This window comes from Acanthochromis polyacanthus, chromosome 22 (genome assembly GCF_021347895.1).
Source record: "Acanthochromis polyacanthus isolate Apoly-LR-REF ecotype Palm Island chromosome 22, KAUST_Apoly_ChrSc, whole genome shotgun sequence".
NCBI lineage: Eukaryota > Metazoa > Chordata > Actinopteri > Pomacentridae > Acanthochromis > Acanthochromis polyacanthus.
The window spans coordinates 4006244-4021984 of record NC_067134.1 but is presented as its reverse complement, the minus strand read 5'-3'; the positions used below and the strand labels follow the sequence as shown (position 1 = coordinate 4021984).

Below are 15741 nucleotides of genomic sequence, written 5' to 3'. Positions count from 1 at the left end.
TTTACTTCCAGAAGAACCAACGCCATCGTCTGACTTTAGCCCTCCTGTTGTCTTCATTCACCAGAAATATTGTTTCCTGCTCTGAAAAAATACAAAAATTCAGCAAAAAATTCCGCAAAATTCTGAAAATGTGTAAAACCTTCAGGAAGAAAATTACAATAATTCCTTAAAAGTTTTATTTAAAAAAAAAATCCTGACCTGATCCATGAAAACTGTCTGAAATTAGGATCATTATGTGTCCATTTGTGCCAAATGTTTTGATGTTCTGATTGTATTTGTGCTCCACATGTTTGGTAGGGAGTCTATCCAACCATTGGTCAGGAACACAATTCACTAAAAATATGATCAGTTGGTGTTTGCTTCTAAATTCTCTTCTAATAGAGTTTCTTGTTGGTGTCATTTCTCAGTCAGCGTCTTCACTTCTTTCTGCACTTTTCCCACCTGTTCTTCCAGCTCCACTCTTTTCTTCTTGTATTCGGTAACCTCCTCTCTCATCACTGCTACCAGGCTGCACTTTTCCTCCATTTTTCTGCTCAGCTCTTCCATGTGTTTTTCCTGGATATCAAAGCTGTCTGTGAGCAGATTGACAGCTTCTAGGATTTTCTTCCTGGTACCAATGAGTAGTGGTGATCCAAACATCCACAAAGGAAGAGAAAATGAGTCTCCTTTCTGTTCAAAGTCCTACACTTCATTTATTTAGACTAAACTTCAGATGAAACAAACTATGAGGGAACGTTTGAAGATTTCAGGAAAGCGTTGCTGCTCAGAGCTCCATCTTAATGGAAGTCTCTCTGATCCAACTAACAAGTCAGGACTCTGTGGGATTCAATCTGGGAAAAGTCATGTTGTTGATCCACCACTAGATGGCAGCAGAGACTCACACACAAACCTCTGTCCCTGCAACCATCAGTAATCAATAACAATACTGATACATCATCAACAAATAAACCAAGATTAACAATATTTGTGATAGTTTTGAGTCATATTTTTGTAATCTTTCATATTTGTTGCGGTTATGAGGCATAGTTCGGTCATTTTTTTAAATCTTTGTGGTAGTTTTATCTCATATTTTGGTCATTTTATCCATATTTGTGGTAGTTCTGTCTCATATGTCGGTCATTTTATGCAGATTTCTGGTCGCTTTATCCATTTCTTGGTCATTTTATTCCTATTTGTGATCGTTTTAATACTAATATTTAAATGAATCTGATTATTCTCCATCATTTCTAACACTGTTGGCTCTAAACCTTCATATTTCTACATGTTAGTTTCCCTCTGTGATCAGTAATACTGGAGGGTCTGAACTTCAGAATTTAAACCTGTCCTTTAAGGCACATATTCAATACACTGTAAAGAGACTGAAGCTTTTACTTGGATTTTATTTTAGAAAGAAGTCTTGCTTTTCCTTCAGAGTGAAACAGAAATTGGTAGAGTCAACTTTTCTTCCGATAATTGATTATGGTGATGTGTTGTATATGAATGCCTCCGATCAATGCCTCCACATGCTGGATTGTGTGTATCATGGTGCTCTGAGGTTTACGACAAACTGTGGAGTTTCAACTCATCATTGTGTCTGATACGGTAAAGTAAATTGGCCTTCATTATATGTGCGCCGGCTTGGCCATTGGTCTGTGCTGATTTACAAGGCCATTCTTCAGATGACTCCATCTTATTTATCACTTCTTTTAATTCCATCTAATAGGTCCTACAGTCTCCGATCTCAGGACTTTTTACATTTTACTCTTCCTAAGGTCAGAACAGAAATGGAGAAGAAAGCTTTTAGATTTTCTGCTCCAAGTACATGGAACACTTTGCAATCAGAGCTCAAACTCCAAAGTTTGGTATCTCTGAATGTTTTTAAGTCTATGATAAACTCCATTACACCCAGGCTTCAGGAGTGCAAATGTCCAATTTAACTGAAGTGTTTGACTAATCCTTTTGAACTCTTTTAACCAAATTTTTTAAAAATCCAATTGTAAATTGTATGTCATTTGTATTTTTAACTGTATTTGTAACGTGTTGAAACTTTATGTGCTGCCAATCTTGGCCAGGTCTCTCTTGTAAAAGAGATCTTGGATCTCAATGGGAACAACCTGGTTAAATAAAGGTTATAATAATAATAATTACAATAATAATAATAAACTGCTTCATTTCATTTGTCAAACCAATCTGATTTATCTGCAGGAAAAACTGATTTCAAGAAAAAGGACATTTCTAAGTGACCTCAAACTTTTGAACAGTAGTGCATATTTATATAATGTCATATTTTTTTAAAATTAGACATGTAAGATGAAATAATATTGATGATAGCTTGTGTCCTTGTTTCTCTTTTAGCACACATCACACAGTATTACAATGAATAAGAACATTCAATCATCAAATACAATCATTTTCATAACAAGCTGCTGTGGAGGCAAAACCTTTTTGTTCTTTGCAATAAATCTTTTGTTCTTTTATTCAGAGTTCTGAAGGTACAGGTGACACAGAGTGCAAAGCAGTCTATGTGTCAAGTCAAACTGGAAGGAGCTGAAAACTCAAAGGAGAAGCATTTACGCACAGGTCCTACACTCAGCTGGGACGGAACCAACTGCGGCTGCAAGTTTGCCACCGGCGGGATACAAGGGGACACACGCAGCACTGAGGAGGAAGTGAGACGAAGTGACCGCGTTCAAACAAAGTGTCCGTGAGTTTCTGTTGGGAAAGCATCAAGATCTGCGGCAAACTGTGCAGGATTGCGTTCATCTCCAAAATCCGGGTTGCAGCCGGTAAGAGCAGAATTCTGGAGACTCTAAAAGACTGTTTAAGCTGCCGATGTGTGCCACTGCAGTATGTGTTAGCATTAGCATTAGCCACGGAGATCGGCGTCAGCCACGAGCGGCTTACTGTCAACTTACCAATAATTGCCGTGTGTTTTGTCATTATTCAGTTGAAAATAAGATTGCAGGCTAATTGGTGCTAATTAGAGGGTTCCAGCTAAGACCAGTGAATTCATCCTGTTTGTAATGGTGGGTTTTTATGTATTTATGGGTAGTGCTAGCATGTCGTCATTTGTTACGGTCACGTACTACAAAATGGCTACCGGTTGGCAAGAACCAGCATTAGCATAACGGCTTGCAACGATAACAGTATCGTGTTTGGAGCAAATACGTAAATTTATTGCTTTTCGTGAATGAAAATGCACATATATTTACCACAATGGTAATATCATGTGTAGTTGTTGGTTGTACTAAGCGTTTTAAGAAAGGATCAGGCTTGAAATTTCACCGGATACCGATTTCAGGAGAGAGAAGATGGCAGCCGGAAAAAGTGGACCCCAGTAAGCAGCAGAGATCATGTTTGTGGCTCCCACTTTTCTTCAGGTAAACTATTCAACAGTTTAGCATCTTTAGTATGTCCAACTTTGAGCATATTTACCAAAAGATATTGATTTAGTGTTGCATCCTTCGCGTGAAGCGATCTCTACACTTTGGGTTTGGTTCAGTGTTGTCATGTGTTACCGATCGCTTTTTAGGCGATGAAAGTATACTAAAGTCTAATGAAGCATATTCAATAACGTCTCCTTAAGCCAGCAGCCTCATATTTGTAACCATATTTGTTTCTGTATGCGTCTAGCGATCGTTTTTTAGAATTGTCCTATTTTCGATCACCAATGCTGTGGGTCTGTTACTGTTACATAGAAGCCATACTGCAGACACAAAATACAGCAACTTCTTGACGTTTCTTTGACAGCTTGTTGAAGATTAACAGGGTGAACTGCCCAGGGGTGTCAATCAGGTAAAAATAAATGTCGGTGAAGGTAATGTCCGGCCACAATGACGGATCTTCAACCCACCCAGTCTTCAAATTGTAGGGATCTGGCAAGGTTTTACTGTTTCCCTGATATCTCAGCTTACTCACATATCTTTGTCGGGCCTCAGGTGATAAGGATTGAGCCTAGTCGGACAATTCCATGGAAGGATAGCTCGCATTGCTATCGTCAGCCATTGTTCCTCTGGTTCCTTTTGCCAACCGGCGTGGGAATCATGTGACTTCGTGACGTCACTGTTTGTAAACACTGGCACTCCCCATTGGATCTGGAAAGGATTGCACTTTAAAAGCACTTTATGCACTTTAAATAATTTTAAAACCATGAAGTAAATGTATAAAATGCTTAAAACATTTTTTGATAAAAATGCTCAGAGTAATTTGTTAAACTGTGATTTAAAAATAACTCTTTAAAATGCAGATAAATTCATGTGTGGTAAAGTATTGGGTTGAATATTGCTCATGCCATGATTTGTCGCTTCAGTTTATGTGGTGTTGAGGTTGACAAACATAAATTGAGTGGAGTAGCATTTGCCAATGTGGTGAAAATGTCCATGAGGAATGGTTGTTACTATTTGCTGAATGCAGTAATGCCAACATTGTCCTTTAGTGTTCTGTTTAAAGGTTTTTCACCTTAATCTATCAACTAAACGTATGGACTTATGGAAGTTGCCACCTCTGTATCTCATGAATTTGCGACCACTGCAAAATAAAAGAGGGAAAAGAAAGAAAGCAACTGTCTGATTGATGAGTGGAGTCCTGCTCAAACCCTGGGTAGATGAAACATCCTTTTTCAAGTGGGGAAACTGCACAAACTGTGAGAAAAATCATCAATGAGAATCACCTGTCATTGAAAGTGGGAGGACACTTGACACTATGGGAGAGAGCAAAGAACAGAGAGTGAGAGCTGCCTTTAAACAGAACACTGAGCAGTAAAATACATTCACTAACTTACAGCATGAACAGTTTTCTACCAGCAGTCCTGTCTTGAATCACCTGCAGTAGCATCTTTATTTTCTCTTTATTCTCTTTTTCCATGTCTGTTTTCTGTCTATGTTCCTTATTTTTAACAGTTTAAGTTCATTTGTATCAGTTTTAGGTGAAACTGAAAAGAGCTGAAAGTGAACTATTGAGTTGAAATGTGTCCTCTGTGTTGGCTGATGAACATATGGGACACTCTGACACTTGTGTATAGAGTGGTATCCTAATGAAGATGTGTTTGATGTGACAGGTGATTGGCAGGAGGAGGAGAGTCTGACGGAGGAGCAGAGGAATGTTGGCAGCCATTTAGTCTGAGCTCAACAACAGAGGAAACATGGATTCTTCACAAAAAGTGAGAAACATACCACTAACATTATTATCATTCATTTGTTGTTTAAAATGTGTAAAGTTGCTCCAGTTGGTTAGATGGGCCGACCAAAGCCAGGTGACGTTGGCTGGAGAGATGTAGCTCTGCAGAAGCAGCTGTACTGAGGATATAATGGTGGACTGCTAGGAAGCTGCTTGTTCTTTGTTTGAGGCTGAACTAGCTGCTGATCATACTTTCTGAAAATGTCTTACATGGTGATGAAGATAAGTAACAGAAGAAAAGTCTTGTTTTTCAAGCAAGTTGTTCAGGAAGGTAAAGAGCAGCATTTTCTTTGGTAGAGAATAATACTTTTGAGCATTGTGAGTTTACCAGCCTTTTCCTTCTCAAGAAATTCAGACAGTTGAACCCAGAAGTTTCAGGTTTCAAGCATTTTCTTTTTAAAATATTCTTTTAGACTGTCCCTGAGGTTTAACATCAAAATATTAGACATACTGAATGTCTGTAACCAAACATGTAACTTAAGGTTTACCAATTTCTAAACCTTCTTCAATAGCAGTTTTTCCACAACATAAAACCAAAACAAAGGTAACAACCCTGCAAACTTGCAGTGAAAAGATACATTAACCATTAATCTGCCCTCCAAATGGCACATCAGGGCTAACCAGGTAGATTATATTTAGAACAAGGCAGACTTTACATGTAACAGGTGTCTGTGTCCAAATAAGAGACAGAGCTGACAGACGGAGAGACAGAGAAAGCAGACAGACAGAGAGAGAGAGAGACAGACAGAATGTGTGTTCAGTAAAAATGACTGCATGTTCACCGCATAGTGTAGCTGCTCTTTTGCGACGTGTGTCGGCTAAACATGCTCCTTATATGAGGCCACGGGTGTCCCCTCTCCTCTTCCTCCGCAGTGCACACCGTTGTTGCCTCTGCCATTTTTCGTGTGCTCCTCTGTCCATCAGCTGGTCTGTGTGCGCTACAGATATGAGCCCGGCAGCTACGCAGTTGTGCGGTCATGTGACTGAATGACGGCCTCTGATTGGTGAAATACAGTCATGTGGTAGAACTTTTTGCGGAAGTGTGTATCTAGCAAAACAAAAAAAGTATATGCGTTATCACTTGGATAACAAGAGAAGTAAGGAGCCGTGAAGTGCAATGTCGCGGAGTAGAAGTTGCGTTACATATCCACAAACATACTCAAGTAAAAGTAAAAAGTATTGTGCTTTAAATTTACTCATAAAAGTACAATTTATCAAAAAAACTACTCAAGTAAATGTAACGGAGTAAATGTAACTCGTTACTACCCACCTCTGATTACGACCACCACTATTGCTATTATTCTCTCTATTGCTATTACTATTATTACTGGTATTATCACTATTATTATTATTATTATTACCATATTATACTAGTATTATGAATATTATTGTAGTTACTAGATTATATACCACTGTAGTTAATATATTATATGCTATTGTTTTTGTCCCCACTCTATCTGCTGATTACCATTACCCATGTAATGACCTCTATTGTTGTTTTCATATCGTTAAAATTTATACAGTTTCATTTATCATTTATTATTACTATTATTGTTTTTTCTTTTCCTTTTTTTACTATTTATTTATTCTCTTCTGTTTCAACATCCTATGTTTTAACAGCAATATTGGTATATGTAATTACATTTAACACACACACACACGATAATGCAGTCATACCTCATACATAACAGCCCCAAAACTCCAGCAATCATCTGTCTGAAGCGTTGGTAATTCTGTCCTTTGTTTTCTTGTATCTTGCCCCCTGTATGTCTGTGTACTGTATAAATGTAAAATAAATTTTAAAAAAAGACCTACTGTACAGAAAGAAAACAGTCTTCAGAGAAGGAAATACACTAAATCTGTATAACCGACAGAAGGAAATAAAGTAGGAGATCAGGACCCACAAAAGACAATACAAAGACAAGCTTGAGTCTCAGCTCAAAATGAACAACCTCAGTTCAGTCTGGGACGGCATGAATCTGATCACTGGGACTAATTAATGTGTCAATGAGAGAGTTCAGCTCAGTGGTTATAATTCTGATTTAGAGCTGGCTCAAAGTCTGAACAGTTTTTATGTCAGGTTTGACTCCCATGATTTTAGGGCTAAACATGCTGAGACTAAAAACTGTCTCATGTCAGCGTCTCCACAGAATCCCTTTCTTGATGTGGGCAATGTAATCTGGTGTCTCAAACAGTGCAGACCAAAGAAAAGTCCTCTACCTGATTACATCGGTGGCTGTTTATTGAAAACTTTTACTACGTCTGACTAAATGACCAAGATTGCTGCCGATGTCCCTGTCTATCTTATGTTTTGTTTGGCTTTTATTTTGCTTGTAATTGTTTTACTGGGTTTTTTTGTTTTTTTTTTACATTTTTGAAGTATTTCCTTAAATTGTTGCTATTCCTTTAACTGTTTTACTGTTTTGTTGCTTTTGTTGTTTGATGGTGAACCCTTGTGTAACTGCTGCACAACAAATTTCCCGGGTCGTTGGGGTCAAATCCAGAATTCAGTGGCAGAATTACAGATCTTTTCTGGACTGGTATCAACATCTGATCCCCTAGGAGAAACTAGAAAGTGTTGGTGGTCTGAATTGACCCTGCTGCCATTAAGACCTAAATCTGGACATTGATGTTGTATGCTTTTCATATTGTACATTTCTCCAGTAATGTAACTTAACGGAAAGTCTGGGGATGAAGAGATCCTGGTGGTACAATCCCATCAGTCCCAGCTCTGCTTTGCTTTTCACTGTGATCGACAGATTTTACTACCCAATATTGTAAGCCTCTTATTCCGAAATGTATATAATGGTGACAGCAGCTTTCCATGGTCCTTATACACTGACATGGCTTTCACTGTTCCAGACGACACCAAGCCAGGTCGCAGTCCAGACTCTCTGGCCAGCATTTTCACCACAGGATCATATTTCACAGAGGGGCTGACTATCACTTCCAGCCTCCCCTTTGAAGTGTCCTTGGCGAAATCTTCCAAAAAGCTGCCCCACCACTTCAGCCAAGTCGCAGCATTTCGCTTCGACTTTACCTCAGTGGGGCTGACTACCACTATAATCCAGAATCTCAGCACTTGATTATACACAGCGTACTGTGCTCGTTGCTTACAAGCAACAGCCAGAGCCTGCTTCAGCCCACCTCTCTCCTCCTGAGGCAACGCGACCATCAAACTTTGCTGAACTCCTGAATCCCAGAAATTCCACCCGTCTCCGTATAATAGGATATGCACTGGCCGCTCAGGCACCACTCCTGGAGGAATTTCCTGGGATTGGGAAACAGCTGCCCTCTCACTTCCTCCTTTTGCCTCCAGCTCCGCAGCATCCTCAGCCTCAGCAGGCGGCGAAGGGGAAGTACGTCTCGCAGGCGAGACATGCAAATCTTCATCCATTTTTATCCACTTGTTCGTCTTTGTTGAGTTGTCCGCCCCTTCAAAGCCGCTCGTAGCGCATAGAGTCAGGATGAAGGGCAGACTAAGTTCGGCTACTCCGTGATGACGTCTCGGGCTCGGTCCTCCCCGACCCTCACGACTCACGTAACCTCCACACTCCCGCGGTGCTTCCTACACCTCTTCTGCAGGTCTGGTGAAACTGAAACCCTTCTACTCAGCCGCTCACCATACTTTTCCTTTTTTGGAAAAAATACAATCCTTCCATCAGATTACAATCCACCGTTATAATCCTGAGAAGGAAACAGAAAACAAAAACTTTTCCAGTGATTCTGAGTTCAACGTTCTCCGACCTGTCTGAGTCACACTCTCAGACAGGGAGAAGTCTGTCCTATCAGACCTCAGTCTTCACCGCTCTCTCCTGCCAAGGCGGACATCTACAGTCCCCACCTCAGCCTTCCCTTCGGGTCTTAGGGCACACACCTGACGGACCAGGGATTCACCTGTCGGTAAAAAACCTGTTCGGGCGCCAATTGTCGATCCTCAGGGCCAGTGACCCCCTGATTAACTTACTCAGCTGTTAGGGAATCACCGGACCAGCTCTCCATCCTCCGGGTCCGGTCCTACTGCCCCCTGAGGTCTTACTCAGAGGGATGCTGCAGAACTGTTAAGCTGGTTGACGAGGAAAATTCGCCTAGCTGTCTCACTGCCTTCATCCAGATGCCTATCCCTACTTCCTCTGATAATTAATTTAACCGAGTAGCCACTTCGGTATAGTTAAATTTAACCACCAGACACACCTGTTAACGGCAGCTTTTCCTCTCATAGATCTGGCACTTGGTAAGCTGCTAGGTTTAATTCAGAGATTATGGACATATAGACAACCTCTAGGATATGTTTATACTGGGCCAACCTGACCCCTATGACTAGGTAACCTTTCAGAACCTTGCTACTATCATGCACGCTGTAAGTTAACTTATTACATCAAGAGCTAGATGTATAAGTATTTGTTCAGGGATAATACAGAATAGAAATAGAAATTAAAAAATAATAAAAGAAAATAGCACTTGCAATTTGTTGTCTTTAATTGCAGAAAAATGCTTTATTGATATATTTTAGCAGGGCATAAGCATAGCCAATAAATCATCAGACAAATAATCAAACATTAGATAATATTCAACCCACCCTTAATCCATATCCCTACTGGTCTTATGCTTCCTTAAGAAAAAAGGGGAATGCGTGTTACCTAATGTAACTGTAATTTGGAGGGAGTAGAACAGCCGGTGTGGCCACACCCGGCCGCTCACCTGAGCCCACCAAGGAACCCAGGGGGAAGCTGAGAGAGCGTAAGTCCAAATTTCAGGTCTGCATGTAATCCAGTTTTGGGGTTTTGGGCCAGGAAAAAAACTTTGTTAATCCATTCAGGTGTTATTCCTCTGGAAATAATAGAATCCAGTGATACTCCATCAGTCCATTGTCAAGTCCCGACCACAATCCTGTAATCCTTAACAACGAATGAGATGCAGTTCCTTTAGTCCATTATTCCATCAGAACAGTCCTTCCTTCTGCAGACCAAGTTATTCCACTCAACCAGAGTTACGTGGTAATCATCCCCTGTGCTCGGACTAATGTCCGGATTGCACCCAGGCAGATACCCGCAACAATCTCCCCCGAACTACTTCCAATAGGTACAATTTATACATCACAGCTCTCTTTAATTTTGCATACGTGTTGACACCATACTCCTACCCACGCAAACAAATTACAGCCACGTCCACCCCCCTCCGCAAATGTGCACTTCCTCATTCCTCACCCAGTGACCTTTACTTGCCCCAGACATGTTCTTGTCCCTTTCTTCACCTCTCTCTACTGGTTACAGGAACTTGAGAAAAGTGAATGTCAGCAGCTTTTAAAAGTTGCTGACATATGCACCCCACATTTCAGCACGGTGCACACAGACTTACAACACTCCCCTACCCTATTTACAGAGCTAAAAACCCCATGACCCTCTAAGGGCATAATCTAAACTAACCTATCTTAGCTCTTTTTGAATCACCCACTAGTACAGTAATTCATTATCTACCCAGGGATCAACCAGTGATCCCCCCCTTGAAAGCATTTTCATTTATCTAATAGCAGCAAAACCCTGTTTAACCTTCTGTCCTGTTTTGTTAACCAAAGGCACTCACAGCTCCCTGTGAGGTGCTGCCCTCAAGTGGTTACCCCTTAGAACACAGTTACCATTCTCTTTGCTGCACCCTATTAGACCAGTAACATATTACTCAATCTCAAACAACATAAAAACACTGATATATGTATATATTCGAAGAATTAAAAAAGAGAATAAAAATAATAATAAAAAAAGACATTCCATTATATTAATCAAACCATCACTGCTTATAGTGAGACACGCTTCTGATTTCTACACTGTTTCAAAAATTAAAGGAAAAAATAAAAAGACATCCTTCCAATATAATCAAACCATCATTCTTCTGAATAAGGCACTCTTATGATTTCTACATTGTTTCAACACTGAAAATGTAAAAATGTAAGCATTTGATTAATTCACACACATTCATTTGGTTATAGCGTACTGCATTTTAAATCACAGATTAATATATCATACCGCGCTTCTCTCATTCTGCCGCCGCTCCTTCATAATTCCATCTGTATGGCTGACTAGGGATCCCATATCCATGACCAGGAATGTTGACAAAAACTACCGTGCAGAAAGCTGAAAACTATCGGCCTGTGAAAATAGTTTTGTTGACATTGTGAGTGTGCTGTTGACACATTTCTAGGTTTCTAATGACAAAGCTGCTAGCATGTCTGCAGATTCTTGATCTTGTTTCAGCCTCATGTCCAACTACATGTAATTGAGACTTTTAGGATCATTTTTTTCATGATTGCTCTTCCATCACTGCCTCTGTTTTTATCTTTGTCTTTTGCTACAGAAATGTAAACACAGCAATGGAATGAGATGTGGGACCTCTGAGGAGGATATGGATGGTTCGGCAACAACAGCAAAAAGAGATGAATCACTCAGTTGTGAGCAATGTGGCAAGACTTTCATCACAGCAACAAAGCTAAGAATTCACAAACGTATTCACACTGTGGAGAAACCATTCAGGTGTGATCAGTGTGGAAAGGCTTTTACTCAGAAGAGTACTCTAACAAGCCATCAACTCATTCACAGTGGAGTTAAACCATTCAGCTGTGATCAGTGTGGACAGGGTTTTACTGACAAGAATAATCTAGCAATACATAAACTCATTCACAGTGGAGTTAAACCATTCACCTGTGATCAGTGTGGAAAGGGTTTTAGTCGGAGGAGTCACTTAAAAAGACATCAACTCATTCACAGTGGAGTGAAACCATTCAGCTGTGATCAGTGTGGAAAGGCTTTTACTCGCGTGTTCTCTTTGAAATCCCACCAACTCATTCACAGTGGAGTTAAACCATTCAGCTGTGATCAGTGTGGACAGGGTTTTACTCACAAGAGTACATTAAAAACTCATCAACTCATTCACAGTGGAGTTAAACCATTCAACTGTGATCAGTGTGGAAAGGCTTTTACTCACATGCTCTCTTTAAAATCCCACCAACTCATTCACAGTGGAGTTAAACCATTCAGCTGTGATCAGTGTGGAAAAGCTTTTACTCAGAAGAGTACGTTAAAAAATCATCAACTCATTCACAGTGGAGTTAAACCATTCAACTGCGATCAGTGTGTGAAAACCTTTACTCAACATGAACAGTTGTCGATCCATCAATGCCCCCATTCTGGTAGAAAGCGGTACCACTGTGACTCCTGTGAAAAAACTTTCAGCTCCCAACAGACCTTAATATATCACCAACGCATCCACACTGGACATGATGTGTACGTATGTGATCACTGTGGTGAACCATTTGTACAGTACTCACAGTTAAAAGCTCATGAAGTGACCCACACTGAGGTTAAACCATACATTTGTGACCAGTGTGGGAAACGCTACAGCTACACTGCATGCCTCAAAGTTCACCAACGTGTCCACACTGGGGAGAGACCATACAGATGTGACAAGTGTAAGAAGACTTTTACAACTTTGGGTTCCCTGAAACAACACCAGCAGATCCACACCAGAAAGAAAGCATTCAATCAGTGTCACAGTGAGGTATGTAAAGACTGGTCTCAGTCACAGTGTACACACAATTATGTATTGGATAATTTTGGCTATTGCTGCAAAATTGTTTCAAAACTGTTTTGAACAACTGTGGTCCGTTGAATTCTGTTCACACATTATCAGCTATCGTTCAGTCTAACCTGTATTCGTTTTGACACAGAAATCTGGTCCAGGTTAATCTGGGGATGTAGGTTAGATTAGGAATTCTGATGTAATCAGAAAACTGAATGTTAAATTCCAACAGGTAAAAGTGTCTTCAGATGTCATTTGGGGTGCTCTCTATCTCAGGCAAGGCATCAGTTCTTCAATGCTGCAGGAAACACTGACGTTCTCTGTGTTTGTGTGTTTGTTTTCCAAGCAGAACGGAACAGATGGACAAAACTCTCAGACTTACCAGCACTCTGCCAATGGTGAACAGTGCTGCTTTGACCAGTCTGGACCAACGTCCAACCAACAAGGAACCCTACAACGACACCAGCGTATGCACACTGGACACAGACTGAACCCCTGCCAAGAAGATTTCTCCATGCAGGATTCAGTAAAAGTTCGTGAAGTCCTCCGCAAACTTAAAGTCCTTGAGATCCGGCTTCACAGAATTCAGGTCTAATTTCTTTGTTTAGTGTCTTCGTTGCTTCGTTGCAAAATCCATTAAGAGGAAAGCTGTCGTTAACAGACGTGACTGTAAATTAATTAAACCATTCAAAGTGATTACTCAGTTAAATGAATTATCAGTGGTAGAGGGATAGACGTCTGGATGGAGGCAGTGAGCAGCAGGGCAAATTTCTTCAATTACCAGCTTAATCGTTCCTCAGATCCCTCTGGGCTGCAGGAACCTGTTAGATGCAGAGCTGGTTCAGTGATTCTTTGATGATTAATCATAATTAATTTAGGAGATTACTGGCCTTAGGATTCATATCTATCTCTCAGGACAATGATGAAGAATCTCTAATATTGAACAAGTAGATCAAATAATCTCAGATTATGTGTGAGTTGAAATACAAAAACATAAATTGTTAGATGAAATGTAGAATCTTTGAAAGCTGACATGGAGTTTAGAATCACTTCTTTGTAAATTAGCTGCATCCAGTCATTACCATGACATTGGCATCATGGAACCATGACCACATATACACCCCCTGTCAAAAGTTTTAGGACAGGTACTAATTGATTTGAATGAGAAAGTGTCCTAAAACATTTGACAGAGGGTGTATATGTCTGTAGATAGTGGCTTTTTCAATGTTTTTTTTTTCAAAATTAAGTTGTTTTAAAGTTTGAAAATGTGGGAAAAATATGTATTTTCACAGTGAAACTTCTGATGTCCACGTTTTCAACATTTTTGGGAAATCTTTGAACATTTTTAGGTGGAAATAAAGAAAAATTAAAAATATTTCTAAAGAAGGGATTTTGGTTGATTTTTATGTGAATGTTTGTAAAGAAAATATTAGACGTTTTACTGAAATATATGTAATCTCTTTAGATATTTTTAGGATTTTTTTGGAAGATTTTTACTCTTTATTTGGAAAATATTTACAACAAATTTTCTTGCCAAATTTGGGGGATTTTTTGAAAAGAAAACTTAAGAAATTACTGGAATTTTCTTCCTGAAGGTTTTGCAAATTTTCAGAAATTTGGGGAATTTTTTGCTGAATTTTTTAATTTTTTTTAAGACAAGGAAGCAATGTTGTTTTTTTGCCTGTAAATGAGGACAACAGGAGGGTTAAAACATTAAAAGGCAACATTATTAAGGTTTCTTTTATCAAACGTTTTTCATCAACAAGTACACAAAATAGATTAAAAATATAATCTAACATATTTACTGAATAAAAACTTTGAATTTCTTCTTTATGTTGTTCTTCTGCATAACTCACTATTTCAAACTGGCTCATGTTACTTCCATGTGATCTGCCATTAAAACGGCCACATTCTACCATAAACACTGTAAATAATAACACACCTGCTCAAAGTTAAAGGCCAACATACGACCCAAACATGACATGGATTTGGTGCCACTTTCAACTAAGATGATCTCTTCTGTTAAACAAACCGTTGATGGTGAATCTTTTTTCCAGATATGAAGCTGCTCCTTCCAGGTCCACAGACAGTAAACAAAACAAAGCTCTCTGTAAAAACCCTCAGAATGTTGAATAGAATAAATGTGGACAGTTTCATGACTGTAAGAGAAGATTTCTGGATCATTTTGTGTCTCATTTGTGTCATTATGTGTTTTGTTTTGTTCAGTTTACGTCTTTCTGTCTGGTTTTAAACAGTTTGCATCTTTTCATGGTTTTTTTTTTTCTTCCATTTTGGTCATTTTGTGCCTTAATTTTGACCATTTTGTGGTTCATTTTAGTCACTTTGTGTGTTTTTAAGTTTATTTCTGTTTAAAATTGTTCATCTTGTTAGTTCTTTTGGTCAGTTCACGTCTATTTCATCATTCTGTGACTCAGTGGCCATTTCTGTTTCAGTTTTCATCTCATTTTTGCTCTGAGTTGCTCATTTTATCTCTCATTTTAGTCATTTTCCATCACTTTAAAGTTGTTTTTGTTCAATTTTGGTCATTGTGCATCTTATTGGATCATTTCGTGCATTTCATCATGTCTTTAGAAAAAAAAAATGTATCAATCAGACAGTAAATGATCTATGAACAAACCTCTGTGTAAAACCTTCAGAATGTTGAATAGAATAAATTTGGACCGTGATGAATGTTAGTAAAGATTTCTGGATCAATCTGGTCATTTTGAGGCTAATTTTGGTCATTTTGTGTCAGAATGTGTTTAATTTTGATCAGTTTACCTCTTTTGGTCCGTTTTTAAACATGTTTCATCTTTTCATGTTTTTTTTTTTGTTTATTTTGCATCAAGTTTTGGTCATTTATGTGTCTAATTCAGGTAATGTTACATCTCTTTGTTGTTTTTTTGTACCATTTTGGTCATTTTATGGTTCATTTCATGTGTCTGTAAGGTTGTTTTTGTTTCAAATTGTTCATGTTGCTCATATTAGTCATTTCATGTCAGTTTGTCCATTCTGTGA

General features: G+C 39.1%; 1 protein-coding gene across 2 annotated transcripts; it reads left to right on the top strand.

The window, feature by feature from the left end:
* The first annotated feature begins 2624 nt into the window (after positions 1-2624).
* Positions 2625-15446, top strand: LOC127532005 (zinc finger protein 501-like). 2 transcript variants are annotated; one of them, XM_051942943.1, is made up of 5 exons: positions 2625-2765; positions 3281-3359; positions 5036-5137; positions 11503-12702; positions 13073-15446. In XM_051942943.1, exons 3-5 carry the CDS (start codon positions 5120-5122, stop codon positions 13316-13318), a joined length of 1464 nt encoding a protein of 487 aa, XP_051798903.1. In that variant the 5' UTR covers positions 2625-2765; positions 3281-3359; positions 5036-5119; the 3' UTR covers positions 13319-15446. The 2 variants fall into 2 exon arrangements, with proteins under 2 accessions (XP_051798903.1, XP_051798902.1); XM_051942942.1 differs by having other exon boundaries at positions 13070-15446.
* Positions 15447-15741: the final 295 nt, after the last annotated feature.